Source organism: Ursus arctos, unplaced genomic scaffold, assembly GCF_023065955.2.
Source record: "Ursus arctos isolate Adak ecotype North America unplaced genomic scaffold, UrsArc2.0 scaffold_14, whole genome shotgun sequence".
Classification (NCBI taxonomy): domain Eukaryota; kingdom Metazoa; phylum Chordata; class Mammalia; order Carnivora; family Ursidae; genus Ursus; species Ursus arctos.
The window spans coordinates 12,835,744-12,850,298 of record NW_026622808.1 but is presented as its reverse complement, the minus strand read 5'-3'; the positions used below and the strand labels follow the sequence as shown (position 1 = coordinate 12,850,298).

General features: G+C 60.9%; 2 protein-coding genes across 5 annotated transcripts; one reads left to right on the top strand and one right to left on the bottom strand.

Moving 5' to 3' along the window:
* Positions 1–1,644: 1,644 nt before the first annotated feature.
* Positions 1,645–14,547, bottom strand: NDUFS7 (NADH:ubiquinone oxidoreductase core subunit S7). Of its 3 annotated transcripts, none has more exons than XM_026480903.4 (8): positions 14,302–14,375; positions 13,324–13,357; positions 12,389–12,457; positions 11,750–11,867; positions 10,499–10,678; positions 10,375–10,421; positions 9,555–9,643; positions 1,645–2,303 (listed from the first exon to the last, which is right to left on the bottom strand). In XM_026480903.4, the coding sequence occupies exons 1-8, from the start codon at positions 14,315–14,317 to the stop codon at positions 2,290–2,292; spliced, it is 567 nt and encodes a 188-aa protein (XP_026336688.2). In that variant the 5' UTR covers positions 14,318–14,375; the 3' UTR covers positions 1,645–2,289. The 3 variants fall into 3 exon arrangements, with proteins under 3 accessions (XP_026336688.2, XP_026336689.2, XP_057167391.1); XM_026480904.4 differs by lacking the exon at positions 1,645–2,303 and adding an exon at positions 7,741–7,943 and having other exon boundaries at positions 14,302–14,547; XM_057311408.1 differs by lacking the exon at positions 1,645–2,303 and having other exon boundaries at positions 7,741–9,643.
* On the top strand, positions 4,260–7,329 carry GAMT (guanidinoacetate N-methyltransferase). 2 transcript variants are annotated; one of them, XM_026480901.4, is made up of 6 exons: positions 4,263–4,507; positions 5,459–5,604; positions 5,768–5,831; positions 6,060–6,127; positions 6,291–6,401; positions 6,942–7,329. In XM_026480901.4, the coding sequence occupies exons 1-6, from the start codon at positions 4,327–4,329 to the stop codon at positions 7,080–7,082; spliced, it is 711 nt and encodes a 236-aa protein (XP_026336686.1). In that variant the 5' UTR covers positions 4,263–4,326; the 3' UTR covers positions 7,083–7,329. The 2 variants fall into 2 exon arrangements, with proteins under 2 accessions (XP_026336687.1, XP_026336686.1); XM_026480902.4 differs by lacking the exon at positions 6,291–6,401 and having other exon boundaries at positions 4,260–4,507.
* Positions 14,548–14,555: the final 8 nt, after the last annotated feature.

Here is a 14,555-nt window from a genome sequence, read left to right as displayed (position 1 = left end):
TGCGTGTGTGCGTGCGTGCGTGCGTGCGCGCTCGCGCTCGGGCACTCCGAGCTAGGCACCGCGGGGCGCAGGCGCGGCTGGGCTTCCTTGTTTGAGCTCAGGTCGGAAGTGGCGCGCGGGGTCAACGGTGGGTGGAGGCCACGCCAGGTGCGGGGTCACGCGAGGCGGCGGTGCCCGTTTCCTGGCCCGCGTCTCGGCTGCCCCCGCGGAGCTCGTCTCCCGGGAGGAGAGGCTCAGGGGAAGAGCTAGCTGGGCGTCCCCGCCGCTGCAGATGCGGTTGTGGGGTCAGCGCTGCAGGCGGCCGCGCAGCCCAGCAGTCGCCCGGCGCGTCCGCACCTCGCGAGGACCTGTGCCCTGCTGTCAGGCGCCAGCGAGTTCATTTATTCATCACCGTAAAAGTAAATGAACGGAGGGAGCGAAGGAACTAGGTCACGGGCAGACAGCACAAAACAAACCGTTCACAGCACCCCTCACTTCCCCCGCTTTATAGTTTGCAGAGCACGTGGGCATCCGTGTCACTCACAGCAGTGGCCCGAGGAGAGTAACTCCTTAGTCCCCATCTGCAGGTGGGAGAGGGAGGTCCGGCCGAAGGGAAGGCAGTGGTCCCAGCTAGCGTCGGGCGGGAGTTCCGTCTCCGCCCTGGGAGCTGTCCTCACGTACCGCTCTAACGTTCTGCAAGTCCCGAGAAATAGGTAGCTGTTGGCAGGGACTGGTACCCCACTGCGGGCCCGGGGGAGCTGGAAGGACGTACCAAGACGTGGAGAAGAGTGCGCTGGGGACAGGCTTAGCTGGGTGTCGGTGATGGGTTAGCAAACATGAAGCAGACAAAGGCGGGAGGCTCAACAACCCCACATCCAGGAATTTATCCCCCAAATGCTGGCCCCACGGTGTGCACAGAGATCTCCCGGGATGCTCACAGCCCACTATTAGAAGAGCAGACAATTTGAAACAACCCACACGTCCATCCATTGGTATCTGCATAAATAAACCATGAAATACACAGGATGTGGTCAAATGAAGGAAGGCAGATACAAACTGTTTAAAATAATATATTTTTAAAAATACAGAGACTGGGGTGCCTGGCTGGCTCAGTCAGTAGATCATGCAACTTTTTTTTTTTTTTTAAGATTTTATTTATTTATTTGACACAGAGAGAGAGACAGCCAGCGAGAGAGGGAACACAAGCAGGGGGAGTGGGAGAGGAAGAAGCAGGCTTCTAGCGGAGGAGCCTGATGTGGGGCTCGATCCCGTAACGCCAGGATCACCCCCTGAGCCAAAGGCAGATGCTTAACCGCTGTGCCACCCAGGTGCCTCAAATCATGCAACTCTTGATGTCAGGGTCATGAGTTCAAGCTCCACATTGGGCATACAACCTACTTAAAAAGATGTATTAAAAATAGAGACACCTACCAGGGATAAAATAACAGAGTCATGTACCTGCCACTGGAATAAACAGATGTTAGTGCTTTGTTACGTTTACTTCATATCTTTTTAAAAAGATAAACTAGCCAGTTGGTTTTTCCCTCCTTCCCGACTCATTTCCTACCTCCTGCCCCAGAGCGAATGCTGTGACAATAATGAGTATGTGGACCCTTGAGTTTACTCCTAACATGGATGTATGCGTACCCAATGCACAAAATATAGTTTGTTTTTTTTTTAAAGATTTTATTTATTTATTCGACAGAGAGAGAGACAGCCAGCGAGAGAGGGAACACAAGCAGGAGGAGTGGGAGAGGAAGAAGCAGGCTCATAGCAGAAGAGCCTGATGTGGCGCTCGATCCCATAACGCCGGGATCACGCCCTGAGCCAAAGGCAGACGCTTAACCACTGTACCACCCAGGTGCCCCCAAAATATAGTTTTTTAATGTTGTACAATACATATAAAATTCAAGATCAGAGCCATCTCTAAGTGCACAGCCCCGCGGCATGAAGCACACTCACCCCGTCCTGCAGCCACCCCCACCCTCCATCTCCAGAACGTTCCGTCTCCCCACACGGAGACGCTGTCCCCAGGAAGCACAGACTCCCTACCCCCAGCCCCAGCCCTGGGTCCCACCAGCTCCTTTCTGTCTGTGTGGACAGGACGCCTCTGGGGACCTCCTGGGAGTGGGGTCCTACGGGATATGTCCTTCTGGGTCTGGCTCCTCTCGCTGAGCCCGGTGTCCTTGGGGTCCGTCCACGTCGTGGCCGGTGTCAGGGTCCCTTCCATTCTAGGGCTGGGTCATGTTCCAGCGTGTGGACGGGCCGCACTGTGTGTCCTTCATCCATGGACGGACACTTGGGGTGTTTCTACCTTTTGGCTGCTGTGAACACAATGTACAAATATCTGTCCAATCCCTCTTAATTTAAATGTTATAATTTTGCATATAATAGTATATACATACACATACATATGGTAACATGGATATGGGCTGGTAGAGCAGGGAGGCATGGGGCAGGAACCACAAGACTGTTCTGTCACGGCTGCCATGTGGCTTGTAAGTATCTCATTCACTTACTGTTGGTGTGTGTGTGTGTGTGTTTTAATTTTAAAACCTTTTTTTAAGTAGGCTCCACGCCCAGCGTGGGGCTCAAACTCATGACCCTGAGATCTAGAGTTACACACTCCATGGACGGAGCTGGCCAGGTGCCCCACTTATCACTTATTCTTGCTTATCTCCCCCAGTAGGCTGTGAGCTCCAGGGGAGTCAGGATGGGACCCCCAAAGTAAGGGACTCCATGTGTCTGGTGAATGAATGAACAGCACCTCCCATGACCCATTGCTCTACGACAGGCCTGGCAAACTTCTTCTGTATCGAGCTAACTAGTAAATATTTTTGGTTTTGTTGGCCGTAAGGTTTCATGGGCATGACTCTCCTGTACTATTATAGCCAGAAAACATGAGAGTCCTGATGTTAACAAGTGGAGGTGGTTCCGTGCCAATAAAACTTTATTTACCCACACACGAATGTGAATGTCATATAATTTTCATGTGCTGTAAAATAGTCTTTTGGGTTTTTTTTCAACTATTTAAAAATGTAAAAACCATTCTAAGCTGTACCAAAAACAACAGCAGGGGGATGTGATCTGCAGGCTGATGCCAATTCCGTAACATTTGAATGTTTTGATCAAATGTGTCACCTTTCTACTCAGAAGTATACATTTATGTATATATATTATATATGTATATATAATCTTTTAAGACTGGAGTCAGACACATCCCGCCTTGTATCCTCTCTGCCGTGACTTGCTGTGCACCCTCAAGGAAGTTGCTTTCCCCCTCTGATTCCAGGCCTGCAGGCTGTGAGGTGCAGACAGTCACAGCACACACTAGGGTCTCTCACCAAGACTGGACACAAGGAATGACCGTATGTCATTCACTCACCGGTATGAGCAGGAACAAGAGTGGTTAGCCCACCTGAGAGAAGCTGGAACAGACACCACTTGGCTAAGTTGCCAACCAGCCTGTACTGTGCCCACAACTACTTTCTGGGATGGAGTCCGAGTTGCATGTAGGTGACCACTGGGAGGTCCCTTACCTCAGGGGCACTGAAGCCACAGGGAAGGCTCTGAGCTGACCGCCCCCTCCCTGCTTTTGCTCAGGATCTGTGCGGGCAGCAGCCTCTGAGGGCTCCCCACTGATCCCTGCTTTCTGCTCTTCCTGGCCCGGTGAGACCTACCACCGTGTGCCTGGCTTCCAACCAATAGAGTGCAGCAGGGTGAAGGGGTGTCACTTCTGTGATGAGACTGCAAACAATTCTGAGACGGCGGATTCTCTCCCTGGGTCTGACGGAGTGTGTGGTCACGTCGGGGGGGCCCACGTGGCCAGGAACTGAGGCCCTCCCGCCAACAGCCCCAAAGGAACTGGACGCCACCAACAGCCAGTGAACGGGCTTGGAAGCGGATCGCTCCCTGGAGGAGCCCTCAGGGGCGCCCCCGTAGCTGGCGGGCATGCCGACTGCAGCGTTGAGACGGCGTGACCAGAGGACCCGGCTAAAGGGTAACAAGCGTGTGCTGTTGGAAGCGGCTACGACTGGGCTACCTTGTCACACACCAATAGCTAACAAATATAACCGCCTTAGGCAGGGCATCCCGGGGCATCGTTTAAACTGGGTGACATTTAGCCAGTGCCATCTGTTTACCTGGGACGCACAGGGCGCCTTCCGCGCGGTGGCCGCTAGAGGCCCCTGGGTCCACCGCGCAGTCGCTCCCGGGACCGCCCCTCTGGCCGGCGGGCCAGCCCCGGCCCCGGCCCCGCCCCCCGGCCCGCCCCCCGGCCCAGAAGGCCTCGCAGGGACAAGGCCCGCGCGTCGCGAGCCGAGTCCAGCTGCGCGTTCCAGCCGCAGCATGAGCGCCCCCGCCGCGCCCCCCATCTTCGCCCCGGGCGAGAACTGCAGCCCCGCGTGGCAGGCGGCGCCCGCGGCCTACGACACGGAGGACATGCACCTGCAGATCCTCGGCAAGCCGGTGATGGAGCGCTGGGAGACCCCCTACATGCACGCGCTGGCGGCCGCCGCCGCCTCCAAAGGTAGCCGGGGGCGCAGGGGTACACTGAGGCTGAAGGTCGATCAGATTCGGGGTCCAGCCCGCTCTCCAGCTGAGGTTTACCCGCGCCTCTCCGTGCCTCTGTTTTCCCGCTTGCAAACTGAGGCCAGTGGGGGGCAACGGGCAAATAAAAGGGGGTGCTGCAGGCACGCGCTTGCACATAGTAGGCGCCTCCTAAATACCGGAACCTCCTATCCAAGCGTAACGGGCCCCCACACCGCATGGGGACGACCTCCGGTGGAGCTCAGCCGCTGCGCCCGCATGAGGTTCGGAGGCGGGGGCGACCGAGTGGGGGGCGCTGCCCTGGCACACACGGGGAATGCTCCTGCCCGAGTCCCCAGAAGTCCCGCCCGGGCTAAGAATAGCTCCGGGAAAGCTGAGGATGGGCAACAGCTGCAGAGGTGGCCCTGTGCCTCGGTCAGAGGCTGAGGGGGCTGCCAGGGGCGGGGCGTGGGTCCTCCGGGTATCCGCGTTTCTACCTGGCAAATGAGCTTATCCAGCGTCCCTGCGTAGTTAGGGTGTTCCCCTCACCTGTCCTTGGGCCAGTGGGGACCCACCTCCTCCCCAGTTGTTCCAGGCCTGAGGCCTCAAACCCACCCCCCCTTCACTGTAGCAAGGGTGGGAGGGTAGAGAAAAGTAACCAACTCAAGAGATAAGCACCACCAGGGCTCAAAGTCCAGGGTCTGACCTCCCCACTGAGGCCAGGCCTAAAATCGGCTGCCCACGCCTCCCTGGCCCCTGGCCAGAGCCCACACTGTCTGCTCAGAGCCACTGTGTTCCAACCCCCCCCCCCCCGGCCCCCGCCTCTGCCCCACTTGTGCCTTCCTGGCCTTGTGGCAAACATTTCTCTGCAAAGGCCCTGCCCCTGTGCCCCCTCCTCCAGGCAGCTGGCCAGCCCCAGCCTGGCGTGATACCGGGCTCTTTGTGTGACCAGGGGGCCGGGTCCTGGAGGTGGGCTTCGGCATGGCGATTGCGGCCTCCAAGGTGCAGGAGGCCGCCATCGATGAGCACTGGATCATCGAGTGCAATGACGGCGTCTTCCAGCGGCTCCAGGACTGGGCCCAGCGGCAGCCACACAAGGTGCCCACCTCTGCCTGTCCCCAGTGGGGGTGGGGGCCTGGGTAGCCGCAGATGGAGGAAGTGGTCTTCTCCCCGGGGAACTCCTCTGCCCTCTCCCTTAGAGCAGGTGGGGAGAGCCTGGACACCTGGGACCCTTTACCTTTTTGTCCTCCCCTGCCCCTAGGTGGTTCCCTTGAAAGGCCTGTGGGAGGACGTGGCGCCTACCCTGCCAGACGGACACTTTGATGGTGAGGGGCTTGGGAGCTGGGGGAGGGGGAGCCTCTGCCTGAATGTCCACCACTAGCCCCGTCCTTGGCTTGCGGAGGGACCTTGTAGGGAACACCCGCAGCAGGCCCCTTTAGAACAGCTGCAGGGGACGCTGTCCCGGGGACGCAGCACGTGGCGAGCTCTGGGCGAAGCCGGGCTCCACGTGCACACACCGTGGCCCTGAGTTCTGGCCCCCACTTCCCATGCAGGGATCCTGTATGACACATACCCGCTGTCTGAGGAGACCTGGCACACGCACCAGTTCAACTTCATCAAGGTAGGACCTGCTTGGGGGAGGGGGAACGGTCACCCCCCAGGGGTGAGTGCAAGTGGCACCTCTCCTTCCTGTTTCTCTGACCTGCTGGGAGGTGGGAGGCTCCCCGGGCAGTGGCTTCTGCACATTCCCTAGACCTCCCTCCTGACCACTGTCCCCTGCCCAGAGCCATGCCTTTCGCCTGCTGAAACCTGGGGGCATCCTCACCTACTGCAACCTGACCTCCTGGGGGGAGCTGCTGAAGTCCAAGTACTCAGACATCCTCACCATGTTCGAGGTGTGCAGCCCGGGGGCTCCCTGTGGGCCCCTGCCCCAAGCCAGACAGCAACCTTGGGGCTGCAGCAGGAGCAGCCTGTGACCTGGGGAGGGGCCCTGGCCTCAGGAGCTGATCTCCTGGGTGGATTGTGACTCTACTTAGAAGTCAGGTACGGGGCTCTCAGCCGCACCACCGACCTTCCCCGGCTCCCCAGCGCCCTCAGGACACGAGGACACAGCCCAGGCTTCCCCCCTCACTCTGTGCTCCTCCACCCAACAGGTCTTTATTGGTTTAGGGAGGCTGTCCCTGCTGTGTGGAGGACGTGCGCTAGGCAGCCTGCTGGCGCCCCTGGATACTCAGGACCTTCCTACCTGAGTTTAGACACCTGGAGGATGCCCACCCGGACCTGGGCTCCCTGTTCTGTCAGTCAGCAGTCAGGCTGCCGCGCCCAGCTCCCAGGGGCCTTGGGAATTGTGAATGCCGTTCTAGGAAGAGTAGGCTCCGTGGGTGTCTCATGAGGCCCCTCGGCCCTGCAAGTGACCTGCCGCCCCCTCCCCCCAGGAGACACAGGTGCCCTCCCTGCTGGAGGCAGGCTTCAGGCGGGAGAACATCCGCACAGAGTTGATGGAGCTGGTCCCACCCGCCGAGTGCCGCTACTATGCCTTCCCGCGGATGGTCACACCCCTGCTCACCAAGCACTGAGACCGCTGGGCCTCCGGCTCAACCACCGCTGGGCTTCAGTCCCGTCCCCAAGCCCCCACTCAGTGCCTCTGCAGCCCGGAGTGCAGGCTCTGGGCTCTCACAGCCCTGGGTTCGGGTCCAGACGCACACCCGCAGGGGGACGGAAGGCAAGCGTCCCGGACCTTCCCTGCAGTGGGGATCCCACGACCCTCCTGTCCACGTGCTTGAGGATAAAATAAATGCTAACCCTGGGCTTGCCCAACCTGCAGGACCGTGTGAACGTGTGCTTTCACGGACTTCTCCTGCCCCTCCAAAAAGTAAAAAAACAAAACATCATCGTCTGTAAAACGGACCTCCAGGGAGACAGTGGGCCACTCTGCCCCAGTAGCTCTGCACTGCACGTGACCCTGCATGTTACCCCCGCCCCCCGCCCTGCAGGACCGGTGGATCCTCAAACCCCCTCCCTCAGTTGGCTACAGGGGGGTGGCGCTTGTCAGGGCCACACAGCCTGAGTCCCTGGTCCCACGCAGTCAGGTCAGGGTGAGAGCCTTGAAACAAAGCAAAACCTTTAAACCCAGCCGTGCTCCCCAGGATGCTCACCTCACCCCTAGATGTGTAGAGCACTGCCCTGACGCCCCCACCATCCCCCGCTGCCCACACATGACGCAGAGAGGGGAGGTGGAGGCGAGCTGGGGTATGGGTTTATTGGCCGTCCTGAGGGGCGCTGCAGGGGCGCAGCAGGGGCGTGGCAGGAACCAGACAGCCGGCGCTACCTGGCCCGGCGCTACCTGCGGTACCAGATCCTCAGTTTCCTCTCCCTCTTGATCTTTCTCTGCAACTGCAGGATGCCGTACAGCAGGGCCTCGGCTGTGGGGGGGCAGCCTGTGGGCGGGACCGTGCCTCAGCCTCCCTGCTGATGGGGAGGGGGCGGAGCATTCGGGCCCAAGTGGGAGGTGGGTCCACAGCTCATCCTGGACCCTTCGAGGGCAGCCAGGGCCCCCCCAGACCAGTGATGGATTCTGGGACCTGTGCCCATCCTCCCCACTGACTTGTCAAAGGGGCTGCTTGTCAGAGGGAGGGGTCTGACCTGGGGCCCCCAGTCCAGCACCTCCTCTAGCCTGTACTGCCCAGGCTGGGGGTGCGGCCCCTCACAGGGAAGGAGCTGCCTGAGTTATAACCCTGGCAGTCAAGCCACGGGCAGTGGGGAGGACTCGGCTGCCCATCCTGGGCGCAGTTGCCCTGGGAAGACAAGTGTGGGTGGCCTCCTGACCCCAGGCCACACTAGCCCCTGGTGGCAGTGGGCCACTGAAAGCAGGGGTGGAGGGGCAAGCGGAGGGGGCAGAGTAGCCAGGCCGGGCAGGGAGGCCCACACGGCCCACAGAAGGGGAAGCCCTGGAGAAATGTACCCTACAGTCCCCGTGCCCACCACCTGCCGGAAGAAGCAGAGGAACAGGTCCCCTAGGCGGTGACCTGTCCAGGACCTGAGGGGCCTGAAGGACAACCACAAGCATGGCCAGCCCTTTACCCCCAGCTGGCCCTGGGCCCAGCATCTCGCAGTACCGTCCCAGGAGTCCGCCTGATGGAGGGCCTGAGGCTCTGAGTGGAGACCTGTCCCCGGTCACACACCCAACAAGGCAGCTAAGCAGGGCCTGGCCTCGGGTCTGCAGGGTGGAGTCCCAGGTGTCCTCCCCCACCAGACGGGCCCTGTCCCCCCCATGATGGGGGCCACCCCGGGGGCCTGGCGTGGCTAAGGCCCTCAGTAAACATCTGCAGGACGCTAAACAAATCACCATCCAATGTCCTTTTGAGGATTGCCAGAACGTGATCTAAGCTTTCCCAGGGAACCTGGATTCGGGGCCTTGAGTGTCCTCTGCTCTCTGGGCCTTGGGTCAGCTTTCTGTGCGGGCACTAGGAGCCCAAGAACACGGGGCCTTTGTCTGCAGGCTAAGCACTGTCGGCTGACCCCTGACACTGCAGGGGAAGAGGCCCCGAGGCCTGAGCGTGGCCAGACAAAATACAGCATGTCGAGCCGAACGTGGGCTTCAGACCACCAGCATTTCTCCAGTATGAACGCACCGCAGACATCCCCTGTTCTCCTGACAGATGTAACTGGGGCCCTACACTTTTATTGGCACAACCTGACCACCCTGGCAATCTGGGGTCCGAGGGAGAACGAACCCCGGGCACAGCGGTCCTGGTCTCCGGAACCAGGCTCTCCTCTAAAGCTGTGTTCCACAGGTTTGCACCGAGTAGGTGGCACCCGCGAAGGGTGGTATGAAGACGGTCCCGGGTCTGCAGGCCCACCCAGCTCAGGCTAAGCCCACAGCACCAACGGGCCCAGGTCTCTTCAGCGGGGGGGCCTTCGAGGGACAAGGGAAGAGCAGGCTGGGGCTTCCCTCTTCTGCTTGGACCTCCATCTGCTCGTCCTGAGAAGAGGGGCCCATCGCCTCTGTGGGCACGTGGGGCCCTGCGACATGGGAGGGGTGGGCTCACCTGGGACGTAGATGTCCACGGGCACGATGCGGTCACAACCCCTCACGACAGAGTACGAGTAGTGGTAGTAACCTCCTCCGTTGGCACAGCTGGGCGGGGGGGGCACGGTGAGGGCCACGCTGTCCCCCCCCGCCCCACCCCCCATGTGCACCGCCTTCAGGAGCAAACGGGTGCCAGGAATGGGCGGGAATGGGATGTGGCGTCCCAGAAGAGAGAACGGCCACCTGAGATCTTCTGTGGGCCCAGGGAGAGGAGAAGCCCACAACACTCAGGGAGGGAACCAGACACAGAAGGCCACACAGCGTGTGAGTCCATGTGTGTGACACATCCAGGCTCACCCACAGCCAGGAAGGAGGCTCGTGGGGGCCGGGGGCTGGGGAGCGGATGGGAGAGGTGACAGCTGATGGCGACAAGGTTTCTTTGGAAGACGATGGAATATTCTGGAACTAGGGGCTACAGCTGACAGCACCGTGAATACGAGGACTGTCACGGAACAGCGCACTTGAACAGGGCGGACTCTGTAGCCCAAGTTCTACCTCACGGAACAGTTAGGTGAGGAAGCAGCTGCTGGCAGCGTGGAAAAGGGACTGGGAGAAGGTGGCAGGCAGGAGGGCGAGGAGCGTGCAAACGGCCCACGGAGCAGGGTGCCGTTTCCGTCCATGAAGCAGGGACAGGGACAGAACAGGGGTGACTCTGAGCGGCACAGGAGGGGTGCCCTGGGGAGGGGCTGCGGGGTGTGCTAGGGTCCAGATGCCCCCGTGACCGCGGCAGAGGGAGTGGAGACGGGCAGGAGGCGCACCCGCGTGTCGCACGCACTCACCTCCCCATGGACACGACGTAGCGTGGCTCTGGCATCTGGTCATACACCTGCAAGAGATGGGGGCGGGGGTCTGGGTGCGGCTCGAGGCTGGGTGGCAGGTGGCGGGCCTCGGAGCCGGGCCTACCTTGCGGAGCGCCGGGGCCATCTTGTTGGTGAGCGTGCCGGCCACAATCATCACGTCGGACTGGCGCGGGCTGGCACGGAAGACCACGCCAAAGCGGTCCATGTCATAGCGGGGTGCGGCCATGTGCATCATCTCCACAGCGCAGCATGCCAGGCCGAAGGTCATGGGCCACAGGGAGCTCTGCGGGGGCAGGGCACTCAGCCGCGGGGGACGGTACCACCCCCACCCGCCAGCTCAAAGCCCATCAGCCTGGCCTCCCCACGGCAGCCACGCCACCTCCAGGCTCCGAAGGGCCCTCAGATGCTTGTCACGGGCCCATGTGCTCAACAGGAAGGTAAAGCAAGCCACACGTGGGTCAGTACTTGCCAGCAGCCACGTAACCAAAAACATAAAAAACCCAAGCCCAGATGAAATGAGTTTTAATGACCTAGTTCACATAACCCAGCACATCCTAGATCCCATCCTTCCAACATGGGCATGCGCTGCTCCGAGTGCCTGGAAAGGCACACATAGCACAGGTCTAGACCCTGCAAGTGACTCGTTCATAACACTTCCTCATGTCCAAGGACGCCCAATGCCTTTTCCTCCAGGAAGGCTTCTTGGATGCCCTTGGCCACCCTCTGACCATTTCCTCCATGCATGCGGTCCTCCTTTCCCCCTGCCGTACTCCCCTGCCAGAGCCTTCTCTGCTGTCTGTCTCACCAGGGACCTGGACACGTCACAGCCGCCCCACTTTGTGCTAATGCGGGCGACCCTGACAGCATCTCAGGTTTGCACAGTTAGGACCAACACGGCAGTGGGCGCCTCTGGGCTGGGGCTGCAGGCCCTAGCGGGACGTTCACCATGGCCCCATCGGTTACACAGACACAGGCACACAGGAACGACCTGCCCCTGGGCAGCCCAGCACACCGGAAGAAGCTACTGCCCTGTTAATCAGGGGGAGACACAGACATGCACACAACACGCAGACTGTACTGGGGGCGGGGGAGCGTTTTCGGGTTTTTCCCAGGAAGGGGCCACTGTTCTAGGCACGCACTACTTTCCCAGTTAAAATCACTTCTACGTCGGAAGAGAAGAAAGAAGAATAAATAGAAACAGGAGACCCACAGAAGAGAGACAGGTCATCTTCCCTGGGGATGGAGGGAGAGACAAGGAAGTAGGGCAGGGGCACTGAGAGGACATCGGGGTCAGGTGTGCACGTGTGTGCACGTGGCAGGAGGCCCAAAGGACGCAGGAGGGGTCAGGGCTCACCCGGCGGGCCCAGTTGATGAGGTCGTCCAGCTTGGCCACCACATACTCGCCCCGGCTGCTGGGAAGTGAGGTTGATTTGGGGACCACGGCTCCAGCTGTGGACGCAGCAGGCTGGGTGCTGGGTAAGAACACATGGCAAGGGGAGGGGGGGCATTAGCCAGGCAGGCACCCCGACACCCCCATCCCATGGTGGAACCCAGAGCAGCCTCTCAGAGGGCAGCAGCAACCTGGGGCCATGGCCTGCTCTGGGGCAGCACCAGTAGGAACTGGGCAACCAGGGTCAGCTCTGGGGCCCACAGCACCCCAGCACTAAGGCCTGGGGCAGGACGTGCTTGCTGAACGAGAGAATGAATGACGGCTGCCGGGCTGTGGCCCCAGCCGGCCTCTGTCCCTGTGGGAACTTGGTTTCCCCATATGGAAAACAGGAGCTCTGCTGATGCACTATCAATGGCCCTTCTGGTCTGGGGACGTGCAGCCACTGTCTTAGACATGCAGGAGGGGGCTGGGCAAGGCTCCGAGGGCAGGGACCCATGCTGCATCACCCTGATGGTGGAAGGAGGGCCCTGGAGTCACCAAGGGCTGCTGCGGTGCCAAAGGAAAGCTCTAGGATGTGCAGGGTTCCAGGAGGGCTGGCCTCACCTGCTGGGGCTGTCAGCAGCCACGCTTGAGTGGACACCACGCACCTGCGTAGCCACGCCCACACCAGAGCTGCGGGGAGAGGAGGCGCACATGAAGAGGAGCCTGGGGTGTTCCGAGACACTGTGACAGGGGCTACACTGGAGCAGGGATGGGGAAACCACCTGGGGGCCAAATGTGGCCCTCTGCCTGTTTTTATAAATAAAGTTTTATTGACATGCAACCACATTTCTGCCTATCCGCAGCTGTTTTCACAAAGGCAGAGCTGAGTGGTCATCACAGAGTCAATCTGGCCCTTCATGGAAAGCCTGCTGAGCCCTGTCTAAAAGGTGTCTGGTTTTCATTTCCTAGTTCTCTCATTTCCCCTATTTTTCCCTTGATTTTACAGTGAATGCATTCGATTCGTAGGAAAAAGGTCTTATCGAAACAAGGCAAAGTCACCCCAAATCCGTGTGCTCCTTGAAGCTGCCCATCTCCCCTCCTTCAGGAAGACTCTCTCCTGAGATCGGCCATGTCCCTGCCCCAACAGAGCTGGAGATTTCACTTCTGGGCTCTGTCCACTGAGAGGGCGCGGTGACTACCTGCCTCCCTATCCCAAGGAGGCCTACTTGAGTCTGCGATCTGAACACATGCACCAAATGCCCTCCTGCAACAGGTAACGAGTGAGTTGTGAGGGAACCAGGGGCAGACAGACGTGGGTCTGAATGCAGGCTTTGCCGCCACCTGGACTGTCCCCACAGAGGATCCTGAACACCACCTGCCAGAGGAGACTGCCGGCCCCCGTTGCTGCCCAACTCACTGTGTGACCTTCAGCATGTGGGCCCCCCATCTGATGCTGCTGAAGGGCCCTCCCAGCTCCGGGGTGTTCTGTGCACCACCACCCCCCAATGAGCACTCCCTGGCAGGGCCTTGTGGTGGGGGAGACGGCAGACACTCACCACAGAGCAAGGATCCGGCGCAGCAGGCCTGGGGCTGCAGAGAGAAGGACACGGGGTGCAGGCAGTACATCAGACGGGGAACCAGCCTCCAGGAGTTTGCCCATGAGCCCCACGCCTGGCATGTCCGTCCTCTTACCTTTGGCCTATCTAAATTCCACCTAACAAACACTTGGTAAAGAGAGGTCTTTCCGAATGTGACCCACACAGTGTCCCTCCCCTGCATAACATCCCACGGCCGGGAAAAAGGCCAAACCACACCCGGCTGTCCTCCCTTTCCTTCTGCACCGCAGTGTCGCTCCTGTCTCAGGGCCTTTGCACTTGCAGTGCCCGCTGCCAGGAACACCCTGCCCGAGGAGGGCACACGCCAGCTCTTACGGGGCAGCTTTCGGTCCGCTCTCTCGATCCGGTCACCCCGCTGTACCCCCTTCTCTGTGTTGTGTGGTGCCTGTCTCCCGAGACGCCGGGGCCTCCCTGGGGTCCCTGGGGTCCCCGGGGTCTTCTGGCTGTGCCTGACAGGCTCCCGGCCCTGCTCTGGGCCTGACAACCAAGCTATCGGCCGGCCCGGCTCCGGTGCGCCCCCCCCCCCCCCCGGCGCCTCGGTTGCCTCCGGCGGAAATCCAGGGGTGGGGAGGCGCTCGCAGAGCAGTAAGCGCTCTTCCCCTCCGAGCAGCCGCGGGATCTAGCCGTCCGGACCCTGACGACGGTCTCCGCCCGCAACCCCAGCACTTGTATTCTGTGCGTCGCGCCCCCATCTGCGGAGGGCAGGTCTCCGCCGCGGGCCGGACGGGGAGCCCCGGAGGCCTCAGTTTCCCCGCCTGTCGGGTCTGCAGTGCCCCCACCGCGCCGCTTCGCCCCGGGGAACGAGAGCGGCGGCATCCCGCCCCGGCCGCGGACCTGAGTCCGCCCCTCCCGCGCAGACGGACGGAAGGCGCCCGGAGCCCCCGGCCGCCCCAGCCCTGCGGCCCCCGACCCGCTCACCCGCCAGCGCCGCCATGTCCGCCTCGGCCTTCAAACAACCTCTGCGGTCCGTCCGCTTCAGCGCTCCGGGTCTCCAGGGCCGGCTCCCAAAGCGGCTCGGCTGCTGAGCGGAAACCGGAACCCGGCTCCGGGACGTTCCGCCTCCGTGGCCTTCCTCCCGCCGCGCGCCCCTGGACACCCCACCCGAGACAGGCCGGCCTGCGGGTGCGCGGGGAGCGTCCTGCAAAAGCACGGGGTCGCTCGTCGTCTCCTTA

Coding starts and splice junctions, on each gene's coding strand:
- GAMT (XM_026480901.4), top strand. CDS start 4,327: ATGAGCGCCCCCGCCGCGCCCCCCATCTTCGCCCCGGGCGAGAACTGC. Junction 5,605..5,767: donor CCCAGCGGCAGCCACACAAG/GTGCCCACCTCT, acceptor CCCTGCCCCTAG/GTGGTTCCCTTGAAAGGCCT. Junction 6,128..6,290: donor ACCAGTTCAACTTCATCAAG/GTAGGACCTGCT, acceptor TCCCCTGCCCAG/AGCCATGCCTTTCGCCTGCT.
- NDUFS7 (XM_057311408.1), bottom strand. Junction 12,458..13,323: donor CGCCGGATCCTTGCTCTGTG/GTGAGTGTCTGC, acceptor CTCTCCCCGCAG/CTCTGGTGTGGGCGTGGCTA. Junction 9,644..10,374: donor TACGTCGTGTCCATGGGGAG/GTGAGTGCGTGC, acceptor CCCCCCGCCCAG/CTGTGCCAACGGAGGAGGTT.